Genomic DNA, 15,475 nt, shown 5'->3' with positions numbered 1-15,475 from the left:
AGCTCTGTCTTTTGTATACAATTCAAAGCAAAACAATCATATTTCCGAATTTCTTTTTCATCGACACTTTAGAAAAACACGCTCGCAGTCTGTCGCCGCTTCTTTGAGCGTGCTCTGTTTTCCCGTTTAGCGCCGCGTATTTTAAGTGTCACTCAGGGTTCCGGAGCGTACTCCCGTAAGTGCACTTAACTTGCGCGCTTGACACGGGTATGAATTTCTTTCTGAGCTACCCGCGTGCCCTTTTATTGACGTCACTTCCGTGACGGAAATGCCTTGCTAGAATCATTGGTGGACCCCAGCAAAAAACACTGTCGTCTTAAAAAGATCACTGATCTCGTTTAGAAAACGCGGAGAATAATGTTAATTTAAGTGTCACCAAAGCTAAGTTCGCTATATTCCATGTCACTATTAAACCACTTCTTTCATCCCCCCCTCCTCCGTTTTAGTTAAGACGCAGGCATTGCAACAAGTCTCTCAATATGTCTCTTGAAGTGCAATTCCGTGAAAATTTACGATGGAAACCACACGTAGAATTTCTTGTAAGCAACATATCCAAATTAATAGGTATGCTAAACAGATACCGGACCTTGTTACCCAAGCCGTTTAAACGTCAATTATACTTTTCTTTAATTCATTCCAGTTTGCACTACAGTGTGTTCTTATTTGGGGAGTTATTTCGAAGTCTAATCTAAATAACTGGTATCACATGCAAAAAAATATATGTTCGTTTCATTCGTAACTTATCATGCCATGAACACGTATACTCCTGTTTTTCATCAAATCATATTCTTTGCATTCGTGAAATGTATAGCCAGCGTCTCTCTGAGCTTACATTTATGGAATACACAAATGACCCTCAGCGATTTCTTAATTGCTACCTATACTAACAGCATTTGAAACTACAATTTCAGACATTCAGCTTTTTTGAAACCAAAAACTAGAACTACCTGTGGTCAGCAGCTGTTAAAATCGCAAAACCCTCATCTGCTAAATATCCTTCCGCAAGTACTAACCTTGATAATGGATTCTTCTTCTATATCATCTGTCAGAAAGAAGCCGAAGTTGTACTTCCTTGAACACACTTAGTTATTTCATTTATTATACAGCTTGAAGACTTGAATGTACTTCGTTATTTCATTTGCCATATATGTATGTGTAAAAGTGTTATAAATGTGACTACTCATCTGGCTATTCATGTACGGAAGTATGCATGTATGTTCCCATATGGAACACCGGCGTCTGCATTACTATTGCTCTCTTTTATTCTACATGTGCTTTGTAATGATACGTGTACGTTTTGTTATACGTTTTCGTTGCCTTGCGTTTGTGTGACGAATGTAGAGCGTGGTGTTGGATGCCTAGTCAGGTCGCCTTGAGTCTCTTGCACGACGACAATCATGCACTGCCAAATAAATAAATAAATAAATAACTAAATAAATAAATAAATAAATAAATAAATAAATAAATAAATAAATAAATAAATAAAACAACGGATAGTTCCCAATTCATCTATCTATTTCTCGGCACGTTTTAGTCTAGTGCCACATTCCTAGGAATAATACGGGCGTTTTCTGGAAAGCAAAGACGCCAGGCGCGTCCACTCGACCTGTTTTCGATGCCAAAATGCTTTGCAGGGAAGACGAAACGAAAGCAAAGGACAGGAGAGAGAAACGCCTAGGAGAGCTAAGGAGTGCGTGTTAGCGCGAGCAGGGAAATAGACGAGCGAAAGGTTGGGCGCTGTCTAGTAGAACTTGGGAATTTTATTTTTTTATTCATTTGATTTGCATACATGGATACACAAGGACACAGAGAAAAGAGGGAGAGAGCAGGCTGGCAACTGCCACTCAGAGGGCCACAACGCCTGCCTACTCTTTCGGGAGGAGGGAAGAGGAAGATAGGAGATGGGAAAGTGAATAAAAGAATTCACCAAGACTTGGACAAAAATGGGTAAAAACACGAAAAAGAAAAACCGTCTATAAATGGGTGGCCAGATCAATTTGGACCATAAAAGTCAGCAGAGCTCGATGGGCCCGGTCGCGTCGAGTAACACAACCTCTCGGAAAGAGGCAATGGTCGCGCACTTAAATCTAAGAACTTACTAAGAAACTCGTGCTAAATAAATCTCAGTTGCGTTCTCGCACATCACGGGGTCACCCCAAGAGTCGTCAGCCATTCGGTGGCTTTTAACAACGTCGTCATCACCATCATCAACAACAACAATACGAAATGATGGGTGCAAGAAAAAAAGTCAGCCTTAAAATAAGACACGATAAGCGACTATAGTGCCCTTTGTCTACATGTCTTCGCAGAGTACGACAGAGTTGCTACGTAGCTTGTTTTTTTTCTCCGTCGGTTTTTACGGCGTAGAAATGATGTTTACCGCGAATTTGGATTGGGGGCTGCTTAGCTAAGAAAACTGGAAATCCGCTGTCGCACAGGCAAGAGGCGAGACACGCGTGCTTGAGGCACACATTTCTGTGCACGAAACGCACCCAGAAATGTTTGGATCCCGCCCCTCGCTCGTTCTCTTACGCTTAGTTGTATCGCCAGAGCTGAGCCACAAAATAACGGAGGTGCAAATTACGACGCATTCTGGCCGTTTTTGACACTGTGTCATGGCGCCGTCTGCCGCTTTTCAGCACTAGTTCCGAGCTAGCTGCAAAGGGGTGATGGGCGTGAACACGTGCGGAAAGGACACAAGACGAGCGTTCTTCTCTCTTGTCTGCGCAAAGCAAGCGGCGCGTCGCCCAACTAGGCCGTCGAGAAATATTTGTCTGGCTCTCTGGAGCAGTGGGGCGGCGCCCAAAGAAGAGACACCTAGCGGCACACATTTGCGGCCACAGTAGTAGCGAGCCGTGGAGTACGTCGGTCCAGCCGGCGGCGCTCCAATGACCCGACCTTTGGTGTATGCGCTGCTGAAAAAAGAAGAAGGAACTACGACAGAGAGGGGAGGGGGGAGAGGTCCGCCCAGGAGGAACACCTGGCGCACCCGGCCTCCTGAACTCGCTCTTTATTTCCACCTGCGCCGCTCGTCGACCTGTATGGCCCGTTCGGGCGACCGTGAAAAAGAAGCGGCGCTCCCCTTTCTTCGGACGACAGGAGGCGCCCTTGTCGAAGGATGGCATCACCCCCGTTTGTGGGTGGAATATCCTCCCGGACGAGGCCAGGGCATTTTCAGTTTCGCGAATGGTTTTTCGTTCTGTTTCGCTTCCTCTGACTCGCGCCCACGTGTACGACACGCGCCACTCTTGACTAAGAGGGTTGCGGATACATCCTTTCGAGTTCACTGGCGAAGGGATGGGAAGGTTTGCCCCCTCCCGCCCCGAAATTTTTAAGAAGAAAGCCTTAAATGGCTCATCAAACGCGAAAATTGACCGTCGGCGCCAACACGAGTGATGCAATATAGGCAGGGGCTAGAAGCAGATAACTTGCATAAGATGCCATTTTATTGCTTCAGCTGGGGGAATCCAACAGCGAATCAAATGCGAAATAATAATAGCATGCGGTTTGCGCTCCTTCATTTTGGGAGTGAATGAGCAAAACACATTTATAGAATCAGGGAGGAAAATTCGACAAGCCATCCGACTTCAATGACAAAGACAACAGAGCCCTTTGAAGTATCTTGCTGTTGGGCTAGTCGGTTGATACTGTCTACTGACCATAATATCGAAGAAACGACATTCTCTCACTCACGCGCACGTGTGCGTCAACGAGGGAATGCCCGCCAAGTTTCTTCAATGTGACGAGTTACCAACTAGCCCAACAGCGAGTTCTAATATAATATTATAATAAAATAGAGCAGGGTAAAGGAGCAAGGCTAGCACTAACCTTGCTCCTTTCCCCTTTTTTCATTACTTTGCGCTAAGTTACCATAATCATAGTCAGTACACAACAGAACCATTGCAGTTATATATACGTTGGACTCTCGATGAACAGGAAAGTGGGGTAGTCAGGGGCGGGGGGGAGGGGTGTTAGTAGTGAGCCTAAACTATATGCCTCAGCGAGCAGCTTAACTCCTTTATTGCCCTTTTAGCTTGGAATCAGTCGCCGATCATTTTAACTACCGGTCGTGCCCATACAAAGACAGGTCCCCAAGATTCTACGGGATTCTCTCGTAAACAGTGCCCCGATGAATTCATTGTGAATGGTGCGCCTTTTAAATTTCATCTGTAAGCGCGTTCCGAGGGACCAAAGTAAAGTTAATTCATATCCATCCATCCACCTGTGTCCGCATTACCTGTACATATGCTTGTGTTATTATTGTAGTCTATCTCTTCTTTTTAGAGCGAAGATTTGTATGGTGGGGTTCTGGCGGATCGCTTCCGTGGACAAAAGGCGCAACAGCAATTTTCGACGAACCATTTAACTCGACCAATCCAGCATCTTTGCGTCGGAAAAACAGACATGGCGTAAAAGTGAACATAATTAAAGGTGCGCGACTTCACCTTCGTGGCAGAATGACGTGAACAATTTTGCCTCAAAGACAAGACCACTTGCACACTGAGAAACGAACGCCGTGCCATTTTTGTACTTTCGAAACAACGGGGTTTCTTATGTAATACAGGATTCATTCGGTCAAAGTAAATATAATGTTAAAAATTAAGGCAGCATCGCACTAGTGGTGCCCGAAGGAAGTGCGTAGCTGCAGGCGGCCGTCTTTGTTTCTCTTCGGTTTCCTCTTTCTTTTTCTCTTTTCCAGTTTTTTCTCTCTTTTTATTTCTATTTATTTATGTTTTTCTTCGTATTTTTTCCTTTCTTTCTCTCTCTTTCTATTTCTTGCTTGCTTCCCCTTTTTTTTCTATTTTTATACGTGGTTTTGCCTGTGTTTTGCCAAGCGACGACGGCATACGACAGCCGGGGCCCTTAAGGTGCTCCGCACTTAATATCATCATCAAGGCGCTCGAAGAACAAGAGGAAGAAGACTTCTCCTTGGCCCCAGCGCACTCAAAATATGCTACAGATGGCTATGCTATACGTGGTTTTGCCTGCGTTACGCCAAGCGATGACAGCATACGACAGCATACGGCAGCTCGGGCCCCTAAAGTGCTCCGCACTTAATATATAAATTGCACTACAGCAATGTTTGCTGTAGCAGACCCACCACAGTCACAGTTTTGCTGGCTTCCTTAGTGGAAAGGCTCTAAATTTTTTTTCTGTGTGTGTGAATTCTTTTGCGGAATTACTTTGTCAGTGTTTAAAAGGACATACTGATGGGCTAGTTGGTAGTACATAATTCTGGCAGTAGCGCAAAAATTCACACGGACGGCGAAAGAGCAAGAGGCGGGACTCGGCGCTACAAGACGGACGTAGCGCTGTGTCCCGTCTTGCTCATTCGCAGTCCGTGTGGTTCTCTGCGCTACTGCCTGAATCGTGTTAGTGTCTTGTAATTTTGTAATGGAGAGAGAACGAGATACAGAGACAATTAACCTTTAGTGATACGCTGAGATGATGTTAACTGTTAACCATGGTACATCGCCTGACTTGCCACAAACGTAATATAGTCACTCACAATGTTACGCTCCACGGTGCTCTAGTGGTTATGGTGCTCGACCACTGACCCGAAGGTCGCCAGATTGAATCCCGGCCGCGGCGGCCGCATTTCGATGGAAGTGAAATGCTAGAGGCCCGTGTACTTAGATTTAGGTGCTCGTTAAAGAAGACCAGATGGTCAAATTCCTCCACAACGGCGTCCCTCATTATCATATCGTGGTTTTAGGACGTAAAAGCCCAACATTTATTATTACACTCACAAAGTTTCGTTAATTGTCGGTTACAGTAATAACAGCTGCGCTTTTGTGTCGTGTAACTCTCCGGTGGTGCTTTGCCACAGGCTGAGAATGACGTGCTGTATAGTTCTACCACAGAGCCACGCCAGTGCTACACTATATCACATAACCTGGGGCTGCTCAAAGCATCCCCCCACACATGACAGGCACAGAAATGACACCAACGCACAAGTTGGAGCCGTGGGAGGTGCGACTGTCCAGCTCTGACCTGGCCGACCAGCAAGCGCTGATCGACCAGGTTGAACGGGCGGCTAAGGCCAGTGCGGCCTTCGACTACAGCTCCCTGAAAAAAATTCGGCAGATCCCACGTACCGTGGGGGTCGATGCTATGGGAAGCATGTGGCGGGTAGGTGACTGTGGCGTAACTTTTTTTACTGAGCGACACCTTAAAAAATGACGCTAAAGATTTGTATATATTTTACACGCACACATATATATGTTGAAGAGCCGCATATGTGTTATATAACCAGTTGTTTACGGTTGGGTAACGCAGCCCATGGCAACGTGGGTATTACCAAAACCAGAAGCGGTAAGCTGATATGTAGTGCTTATACGTGTCCCGAAAACGCACGCACGTTTCACGAACCCGTGTGCATGTGTGCAAGAAGTTCTTGACAGTTCTTTAACAAGGGCATCATCACCATGATCAGTGAGCACCAACAGCTGGTCATGACTTGTTACAGGATCCGGTCGTGATCGTGGTGACGAGGGGTCTATGTGTAGTGAAATATGTGGCATAGTAGAGCTGTTGGAATTCGTGGATGCCTCGGTCATTTCGTCGACAAATTATCTGTCGACAGAGCCAGCGACATGTCCGAACCTGAAGCCACTCTTCGTGTTGGTGAGGTATAGGCCGTCGAGGCTAGTAGGACTGGATAGTGCTACGTAGACCAACTTCAATGGATGGCGTTTGTCGTATTCGTAGACTACCTGCGCGTATGTGGCCTACGTAGCCTAGTCTACAAAGCGGCTGTCAATTAATCTGGCATCATCCTCGGTCAGCATGAGGCCATCGCCCAGCCTCGTAAGAAATGAAGAGGACACTTCGTCGTTCTGGTGGACGAAGTGCACTTTACGGTGCTGTGATGTGGATATCTTATGTAACATTCGTTAATGTATTCCTCCGGGGTCGAGCAATGCTCCAATATAGCTTCCTGAATCATAAGAATACAAATGTAATGTTTATTAGACTGCTATAAAAGAGGAGCCAACACTGGAACTACAGACGTTCATCTGATATGACGCCTGTATCGTAGGAGTACACATCGTAGGAGTATCATGTAGTGTTTATTGCTTTCTTGTAAAATTAGACAGCCAGCACCACAACCACAATAGATGTTGCACCGCTATTACGCCTGCGTAGGCTGTTTTTCCAAACCAGTTTATAGATCTGGCGTGGCTCAGTGGTAGAATACCTGATTGCCGCGCAGAATGCTTGGGTTCGATTCCTGCTGGGATCCTAATTTTCATTCTTTCCATTCGGCAATTCAACGCTGCCGATGTTGGTTTTTCTTAACGCTCTCGCATTTAAGTTACCAATATCTGTGCTCGCCGTTCCTGGGTAGATATAAACTGTCAGTCACCTGTGGCGCATACCCGTACACCGCGGCCCGTGGTAAACGGGTATGTGCCACACGTGTCTAGGGGAAAGGGTTTGACGACGTACGCGGCAGGATTTTAACGTTATTCATGTCATGACCCGGTAATCATATTCGTCAAATCCTCTTACCCTCTCATGCAAATTTTGGTCTACACCAACTTAAGGAGGCGATCATGAGAGCCCCCAGACGTAGGCGGCTAGATAGATAGATAGATAGATAGATACGTAGATAGAAACGCTCAAAGTGCCAGAGGTTCGCTAAGAAATGCTTCGCATTTAAAACAATGATTCATACTTCATTAAAACTTTTTCTGTTCTGTTCTGTGCTAGTTTCTTGAATCCATGTTTTCGGTATATCCTGCCCAAAACTTCGATTCTTTTGTGCATCTAATAACATATATAGAAATAAGAAGTTAATAAGTCACATGTGTTTTCCTTTCCCTTGCAGGTGAAGGGATCGACAAATTACGGATACTTCGGCACGACATCATTTCCTAACCTTCCATATGCCACAGTGCAAGGAGGATACAGTAATGGCGGAATGTATGGCGCAGCTCCAACAACAACGAACCTTTTTCCCGCACCAGGCTATGTGGGCATGCAATCTACGGTATCGCCACCGTATCCCACTTGGAACTCTGTATACGGACGCCCACACGCACACATTCCTTCGTCTCAAAATGCAGTCTATGGTTCCACTGGAAGCACCGGTTACATACCTGGGTACAGCAGCACATGGAAACTGCCAGCCTCAGGAAGCGGGCAATATGGAAATGGATACGGACCAACGGGGAAACTTCCAGCATCCGGGAGCATTGGTTACGGATACACACCTAGCTACGGCAGCACATGGAAACTGCCCGCATCGGGAAGCGGGCCGTATGGTTCTGGGTACGGACCAACGGTGAAACTTCCAGCATCCGGGAGCACTGGCTATGGATATGGACCTAGCTACGCCAACACGTTGAAAATGCCAGCCTCGGGAATCGGGCCGTATGGTTCTGGATACGGACCAACGGTGAAATTTCCAGCGTCTGGGAACACTGGCTACGGATACGGACCTAGCTACGGCAACACATGGAAACTGCCGGCCTCAGGAAGCGGGCCGTATGGTTCTGGATACGGACCAACGGTGAAACTTCCAGCATCCGGGAGCACTGGCTACGGATATGGACCTAGCTACGGCAACACGTTGAAAATGCCGGCCTCGGGAAGCGGGCCGTATGGTTCTGGATACGGACCAACGGTGAAACTTCCAGCATCCGGGAGCACTGGCTATGGATATGGACCTAGCTACGGCAACACGTTGAAAATGCCGGCCTCGGGAAGCAGGCCGTATGGTTCTGGATACGGACCAACGGTGAAACTTCCAGCATCCGGGAATACTGGCTACGGATACGGACCTAGCTACGGCAACACATGGAAACTGCTGGCCTCAGGAAGCGGGCCGTATGGTTCTGGGTACGGACCAACGATGAAACTTCCAGCATCCGGGAGCACTGGCTACGGATACGCACCTAGCTACGGCAACACATGGAAACTGCCAGCCTCAGGAAGCGGGCCGTATGGTTCTGGATACGGACCAACGGTGAAACTTCCAGCATCCGGGAGCACTGGCTACGGATATGGACCTAGCTACGGCAACACGTTGAAAATACCGGCCTCGGGAAGCGCGCCGTATGGTTCTGGATATGGACCAACGGTGAAACTTCCAGCATCCGGGAGCACTGGCTATGGATATGGACCTAGCTACGGCAACACGTTCAAAATGCCGGCCTCGGGAAGCGGGCCGTATGGTTCTGGATACGGAACAACGGTGAAACTTCCAGCGTCTGGGAACGCTGGCTATGGATATGGACCTAGCTACGGCAACACGTTGAAAATGCCGGCCTCGGGAATCGGGCCGTATGGTTCTGGATACGCACCAACGATGAAACTTCGAGCATCTGGGAGCACTGGCTACGGATACAGACCTAGCTATGGCAACACATGGAAACTGCCCGCATCAGGAAGCGGACCGTATGATCCTGGATACGGACCAACAGTGAAACTTCCAGCATCTGGGAACACTGGCTACGGATACGGACCTAGCTACGGCAACACATGGAGAGTGCCAGCCTCAGGAAGCGGGCCATATGATCCTGGATACGGACCAACGGTGAAACTCCCCGCATCCGGGAACACTGGCTACGGCTATAGACTTAGCTACGGCAGCACGTTGAAACTTCCAGCCTCGGGAAGCGGTTCATACGGAACTGGATACGGAAAAACGATGAAATTACCGGCGCTTTACAGCCAGAGTTACGGCCAAACGTCGCAGTTTCCAGCTTTTGGAAACGGCAACTATGGTATGGGTCACAGTCAAACATGGCAGTTTCCAGCTTCGGGTGGCGGTGTGAAAGGCTACGCTCAGACACTGAAGCTCCCAGCCTCTGGAGGTGGCGGTTATGGTGTCGGTCACAGCCAAACATGGCAGTTTCCAGCTTCGGGTGGCGGTGTGAAAGGCTACGCTCAGACACTGAAGCTCCCAGCCTCTGGAGGTGGCGGTTATAGTGTCGGTCACAGCCAAACATGGCAGTTTCCAGCTTCGGGTGGTGGTGTGAAAGGCTACGCTCAGACACTGAAGCTCCCAGCCTCTGGAGGTGGCGGTTATGGTGTCGGTCACAGCCAAACATGGCAGTTTCCAGCTTCGGATGGTGGTGTGAAAGGCTACGCTCAGACGCTGAAGCTCCCAGCATCTGGAGGTGGCGCTTTTGGTGTCGGTCACAGCCAAACATGGCAGTTTCCAGCTTCGGGTGGTGGTGTGAAAGGCTACGCTCAGACCCTAAAGCTCCCAGCCTCTGGAGGTGGTGGTTATGGTGTCGGTCACAGCCAGACATGGAAGTTTCCGGCTTATGATGGTGGTGTGAAAGGCTACGCTCAGACGCTGAAGCTCCCAGCATCTGGAGGTGGCGGTTATGGTGTTGGTCACAGCCAAACATGGCAGTTTCCAGCTTCGGGTGGTGGTGTGAAAGGCTACGCTCAGACGCTGAAGCTCCCAGCCTCTGGAGGTGGCGGTTATGGTGTCGGTCACAGCCAGACATGGCAGTTTCCAGCTTCGGGTGGCGGTGTGAAAGGCTACGCTCAGACACTGACGCTCCCAGCCTCTGGAGGTGGCGCTTATGGTGTCGGTCGCAGCCAAACATGGCAGTTTCCAGCTTCGGGTGGTGGTGTGAAAGGCTACGCTCAGACACTGAAACTCCCAGCCTCTGGAGGTGGCGCTTATGGTGTCGGTCACAGCGAAACATGGCAGTTTCCAGCTTCGGGTGGTAGTGTGAAAGGCTACGCTCAGACACTGAAGCTCCCAGTCTCTGGAGGTGGCGCTTATGGTGTCGGTCACAGCCAAACATGGCAGTTTCCACCTTCGGGTGGTGGTGTGAAAGGCTACGCTCAGACACTGAAGCTCCCAGCCTCTGGAGGTGGCGCTTATGGTGTCGGTCACAGTCAAACGTGGCAGTTTCCAGCTTCGGGTGGTGGCGTGAAAGGCTACGCTCAGACACTGAAGCTCCCAGCCTCTGGAGGTGGCGCTTATGGTGTCGGTCACAGTCAAACGTGGCAGTTTCCAGCTTCGGGTGGTGGCGTGAAAGGCTACGCTCAGACACTGAAGCTCCCAGCCTCTGGAGGTGGCGCTTATGGTGTCGGTCACAGCCAAACATGGCAGTTTCCACCTTCGGGTAGTGGTGTGAAAGGCTACGCTCAGACACTGAAGCTCCCAGCCTCTGGAGGTGGCGCTTATGGTGTCGGTCACAGTCAAACGTGGCAGTTTCCAGCTTCGGGTGGTGGCGTGAAAGGCTACGCTCAGACACTGAAGCTCCCAGCCTCTGGAGGTGGCGCTTATGGTGTCGGTCACAGTCAAACGTGGCAGTTTCCAGCTTCGGGTGGTGGCGTGAAAGGCTACGCTCAGACACTGAAGCTCCCAGCCTCTGGAGGTGGCGCTTATGGTGTCGGTCACAGTCAAACGTGGCAGTTTCCAGCTTCGGGTGGTGGCGTGAAAGGCTACGCTCAGACACTGAAGGTTCCAGCATCTGGAGGTGGCGCTTATGGTGTCGGTCACAGCCAAACGTGGCAGTTTCCGGCTTCGGGTGGTGGCGTGAAAGGCTATCAAACACTGAAACTCCCAGCATCAGTTTCTTACAGCTCCGGCTACGGGCAGACGATGCAGCTACCTACCTTGGGGTCTATTAATTACGGAAGTGGCTACGGCTATGGACATACGTTGAAACTGCCGGCATCTGGAACGACACAGTACTCCGCCGGCTTCGGACACATACTGAATAGTCCAGGTTCCGGTGGTGTGGTCGGTTTCCACCAAACACTGCAGCTCCCTGCTTCAGCGAGTTTGTCTTCTTATGTGGGAAATCACGGACAAACACTTAAGTTACCTGCTTCCGGGGCTGTTGGTCATGCCAACGGCTACGGTCAATCACTGCAGCTGCCGTCATTAAGTATTGCTGCTCACACAGCGTCTTTCGGGAACACGCTGAAGCTCCCTGCGTCTGGAAGTAGCTGGTTTGATTACGGACAGACATTGCAGGTGCCGACATTGCCAGGCATACTTGACCAGCACGGACAAAGTTTAACTGTCCCGCTGTCGGCCGGCGTCTCAACTACATATAAGAAAGAAGTACCGCTGAACCATAAGTGATTATGCCTTGAACATGCTAGTAATAAGAGTAAGAATTCCGTAATGTGACATTATCCGGCCACTGCTACAGGCACATTAGTTGGACGTCTGGCATAAATGAGCAGTAACACAACAGGCAACGTCAAGCTTGCGAGAGAGCATGTCGCAATATCCTGATGCGAATAAATTCGCTTTCAGAACGCGCCCAGTAAAACGGGTGCACGAGAAATTGACGTCAAAATTTACCCTACCTAAGATATCAGAGATGTGCGTTTTTTATCGTTCATGAGCGTGTAAATTATACGTGTAATGAAAACCTCACGACTTTGTCCATTTTTTCGGAATCAAACACAGAATCTTCAGATGCAAGCACCTCCACACCAGGTGTGAGCAATGCCTTTCTCGTACACTGCGCGCGAAGAGTTTACAATCGCGTTCTAGAGGAGTTTGTGTGTTTTTCGCGTTCTTGCAGGTAATGAGGTTAAACGGGAGTTTAAACACCCTTCAAACAAGCACCGCGTTTTAGTTCTTCCTTGTTTCATTTCCTAATTGAAATTTCCGGCAGCAACGCAGAAATGTAGAGGACAAGGAGTCGTCCAAGGACATGGTCACTCATTATACATGCACTATAACAACAAAGGGAGAGCTTGCAACGCTATTACGCAAAGAATCGATTATTTCAAACTGAACTTCGTATTTTAAGGAAAACGATTACATTTTTAACAGCAGAGCTGTTTAAAAGCCGCGGTAAATTTCTGGGGATCGTCGTCCGCACCCTCTAGCCCAGATGTGAGAGCGAAGCCTGACGAGAGGGAGAGCAAGGGTAAAGCTAAGTGGGTGAGAGGGAAGCCTAGTGTAGCGAGTTGAGCTTGGTAGAGAAAGGGTCGCAGCGTGGACAGTGTGAAGCTGAGTAGAGAGGAGGAGAGCAAGCAGAGCAGGTGGTGTGGAAGGAGCGCGATTGTCTGTGCCGAGGAGAGGAGTCGACCAATGGTAGCGCTCGCTCGAACACAGCTGGTGCTGGTGAGAGAGGAGAAAAGGCGCGCTGATGCCACAAGCTCCGCTGTTCAATCAGCCCTCGCGACGTCAGTTGAAGCTGCGCATAATTTTTCATACCTACACAGGGAATGAACTACATGGCGTACGTAATAAGGAGTCGCCAACACTTTCATTATTACGACGAAAGCCTTACGTGTCTCGTGGGAACGTGGACTTGAGCGAAAATTGTCATGAGATAAGTGAAGCAAGAAGATCACGTGACGTCCAGGGGAGCGAAAGCCATACGAAAGCGAGTGAAACCATGACTTTGCACATATATAGTGAAGGCAAATTAAGTGAGTAGGAAGCTACTTAGCTCAAGTTTGTTAGCGAATATAAAGTTAGTGAAAGTTAATTATACGATGCTAATCAATCAGTTTAAGTACGTGCTGAGTATGCTTCGATATAAGATGCACAGTAGAACAGTCACACTAGATTGCTTTCGCCTTCCAGTCGTCTTAGGCAAACGCATAAGGGACCCTGTGAATTTTTTTCGTAGAGCGATAAAGAGCCGCTGTGACATCGAATGATGAAAATGTAGGTAATGAAAAAGAAAAGAACGACAGCAGATATCTTGAGGAGAGATGTACAAAAGCATGGGCGCGAGTTCGATTGGTACATGCGTTCATTTCGACGGTGTTCGCATTGCACGCAGATATCGCGAGTTAACTTCGTTCGTTCATTGTGTCATTGAACGTTTCCAAACTGTGCAATGTGCTACGAAAAAAGCGGTAGTGGAGGGCTCCTGGTAGGCTTTGAACCCTTGCATTTCTTTTGGGTGTACGCAAAGCATGGTATCGACTGCAGGCGAAGCCAGGGTTGTACCTGAATGGGCCCCCGTAATATATATATATATATATATATATATATATATATATGAGTATAACACAACGGAGGCGTTTTCAACAGTGATACAAATACTTATTTCCCAACAGTTCCGGGAGGGGTCCTCCCTTCGTCAGGGAATGAGTTAAAACCATCTCCTGACGAAGGGAGGATCCCTCCCGACACTGTTGGGAAATAAGTATTTATATCACTGTTGACGCCTCTGCTGTGTTATACTCATTACTCGAAAAGAACTGGCCCATTGAACCATTAATGTCCGCTTACATATATTTATACATGGACGAAAAGTGGACGTTAAGATAACTTGCCGCCGGCTGCGACCGAGCCCAACTTTCGAATTAAGCGTCCGATGCTGTACCAATTGAGCTACAGCGGCGGTCGTCCCCCCGTCCACTTCATTGGTTATATCTGATGACCGCCGCTGCAGCTCAATTGGTAGAGCATCGGACGCGTAATTCGAAAGTTGCGGGCTCGGTCCCAGCCGGCGGCAAGTTATCTTTTCGTGCACTTTACTTTCTTCACATGTACTACATCATAATTACTACAAATAACATCCCTTATACTTTCCTTGGCATTATTGTCTGTTAGTTCTCTATAATATGCTCTCAAGTGGTGTTATATGATATATAGATGCGCGCTATCTCGACGGAGATCAGCCGATTGGCTCATACCTTTGTACGTGCTGTGCCCTCACCGCTTTCTTAGCGTCGAAGAGACAGACAGCACGAAAACCGCTTCGCTCGCTGGAGCGGCAGTATTCCCTTACGCCAGCGTTTTGTGGAGTTACGCTTGATCGGATCCTAAAGGAGTTAGTAGCTAGACTTACTTGCATGGTATAGCATTCCACTTAGTTGCTGTCGGATTAATCGCTTCGCCCTTGCGGCGAAACTGATTTTTAACAGCAGAGCTGTTTAAGCATGGGGTAGTTCCGACATGAGACGCAAAAACTACCTAAGGGTGTGCGCCACAAAGAAGCGGGTATGAGCCAAGCAGCTCCTAGCATAGCATATATCCATGTATAGTATAGTCTGGGGTGGAAAAGGGAAGTGAGGGCGAGGAGGACATACATGACGGGACACAGCACTGTGTCCCGTCGTGTGTATGTGCCTTGCATTCTTCCTCGTTCTTGTCGCGCTTTAACATAGTATACTCTGGCAAGGGAAAAGGTAGTGAGGGTGAGGAGGACTCATGTTAGGGTGAGGAAAAGAGAAAAGACGAAAAGGAGGAGGTGAGAGGGTATACACCATAGCACAACCATGTATACAGTATTGCATAGCATAGCAAGGGGTTGGGAAAGAGAAGTGTGGATGAGGAGAAGAGATGTGAGGGTTAGGAGGAAGGAAATGAAGAGAGAGGACAATATGAAAGAGACAGAGAAAGAAACATTGCAGATGAGTTCTGCAGAATCCCGCAAGGTGGCGGAAGGATTCCGAAGGGAAATCGACAGCCACCCGTTCGTAACACGTGTGGCTTCGTGCTACAAACGGGTGGCTGTCGATTTCCCTTTCGTAAGAAAGAAACACGAAAGAAAGAAGAAGATGAAGA

The 15,475-nt window shown here is 48.4% G+C and overlaps 1 protein-coding gene across 1 annotated transcript; it reads left to right on the top strand.

Annotated features, from left to right (window-relative positions):
- The first annotated feature begins 6,123 nt into the window (after positions 1-6,123).
- LOC119402540 (fibroin heavy chain-like) lies at positions 6,124-12,439 on the top strand. Its single transcript, XM_049418693.1, has 4 exons — positions 6,124-6,132; positions 7,835-10,028; positions 10,131-11,722; positions 12,404-12,439. The coding sequence occupies exons 1-4, from the start codon at positions 6,124-6,126 to the stop codon at positions 12,437-12,439; spliced, it is 3,831 nt and encodes a 1,276-aa protein (XP_049274650.1).
- The last annotated feature ends 3,036 nt before the right edge of the window (positions 12,440-15,475 follow it).

The sequence above is a fragment of the Rhipicephalus sanguineus genome, chromosome 8, assembly GCF_013339695.2.
Source record: "Rhipicephalus sanguineus isolate Rsan-2018 chromosome 8, BIME_Rsan_1.4, whole genome shotgun sequence".
Lineage (NCBI taxonomy): Eukaryota > Metazoa > Arthropoda > Arachnida > Ixodida > Ixodidae > Rhipicephalus > Rhipicephalus sanguineus.
The sequence above is the reverse complement of the archived record's forward strand: the minus strand, read 5'-3'. Positions and strand labels throughout refer to the sequence as shown.

What these genes read in the sequence shown, in the direction of transcription:
- LOC119402540 (XM_049418693.1), top strand. An exon ending in GAAGCTCCCAGCCTCTGGAG is followed by an intron (nt 10,029 to 10,130) that starts GTGGCGGTTATG and finishes CAGCATCTGGAG; the next exon opens with GTGGCGCTTTTGGTGTCGGT. An exon ending in GTCCAGGTTCCGGTGGTGTG is followed by an intron (nt 11,723 to 12,403) that starts GTCGGTTTCCAC and finishes AATCAAACACAG; the next exon opens with AATCTTCAGATGCAAGCACC.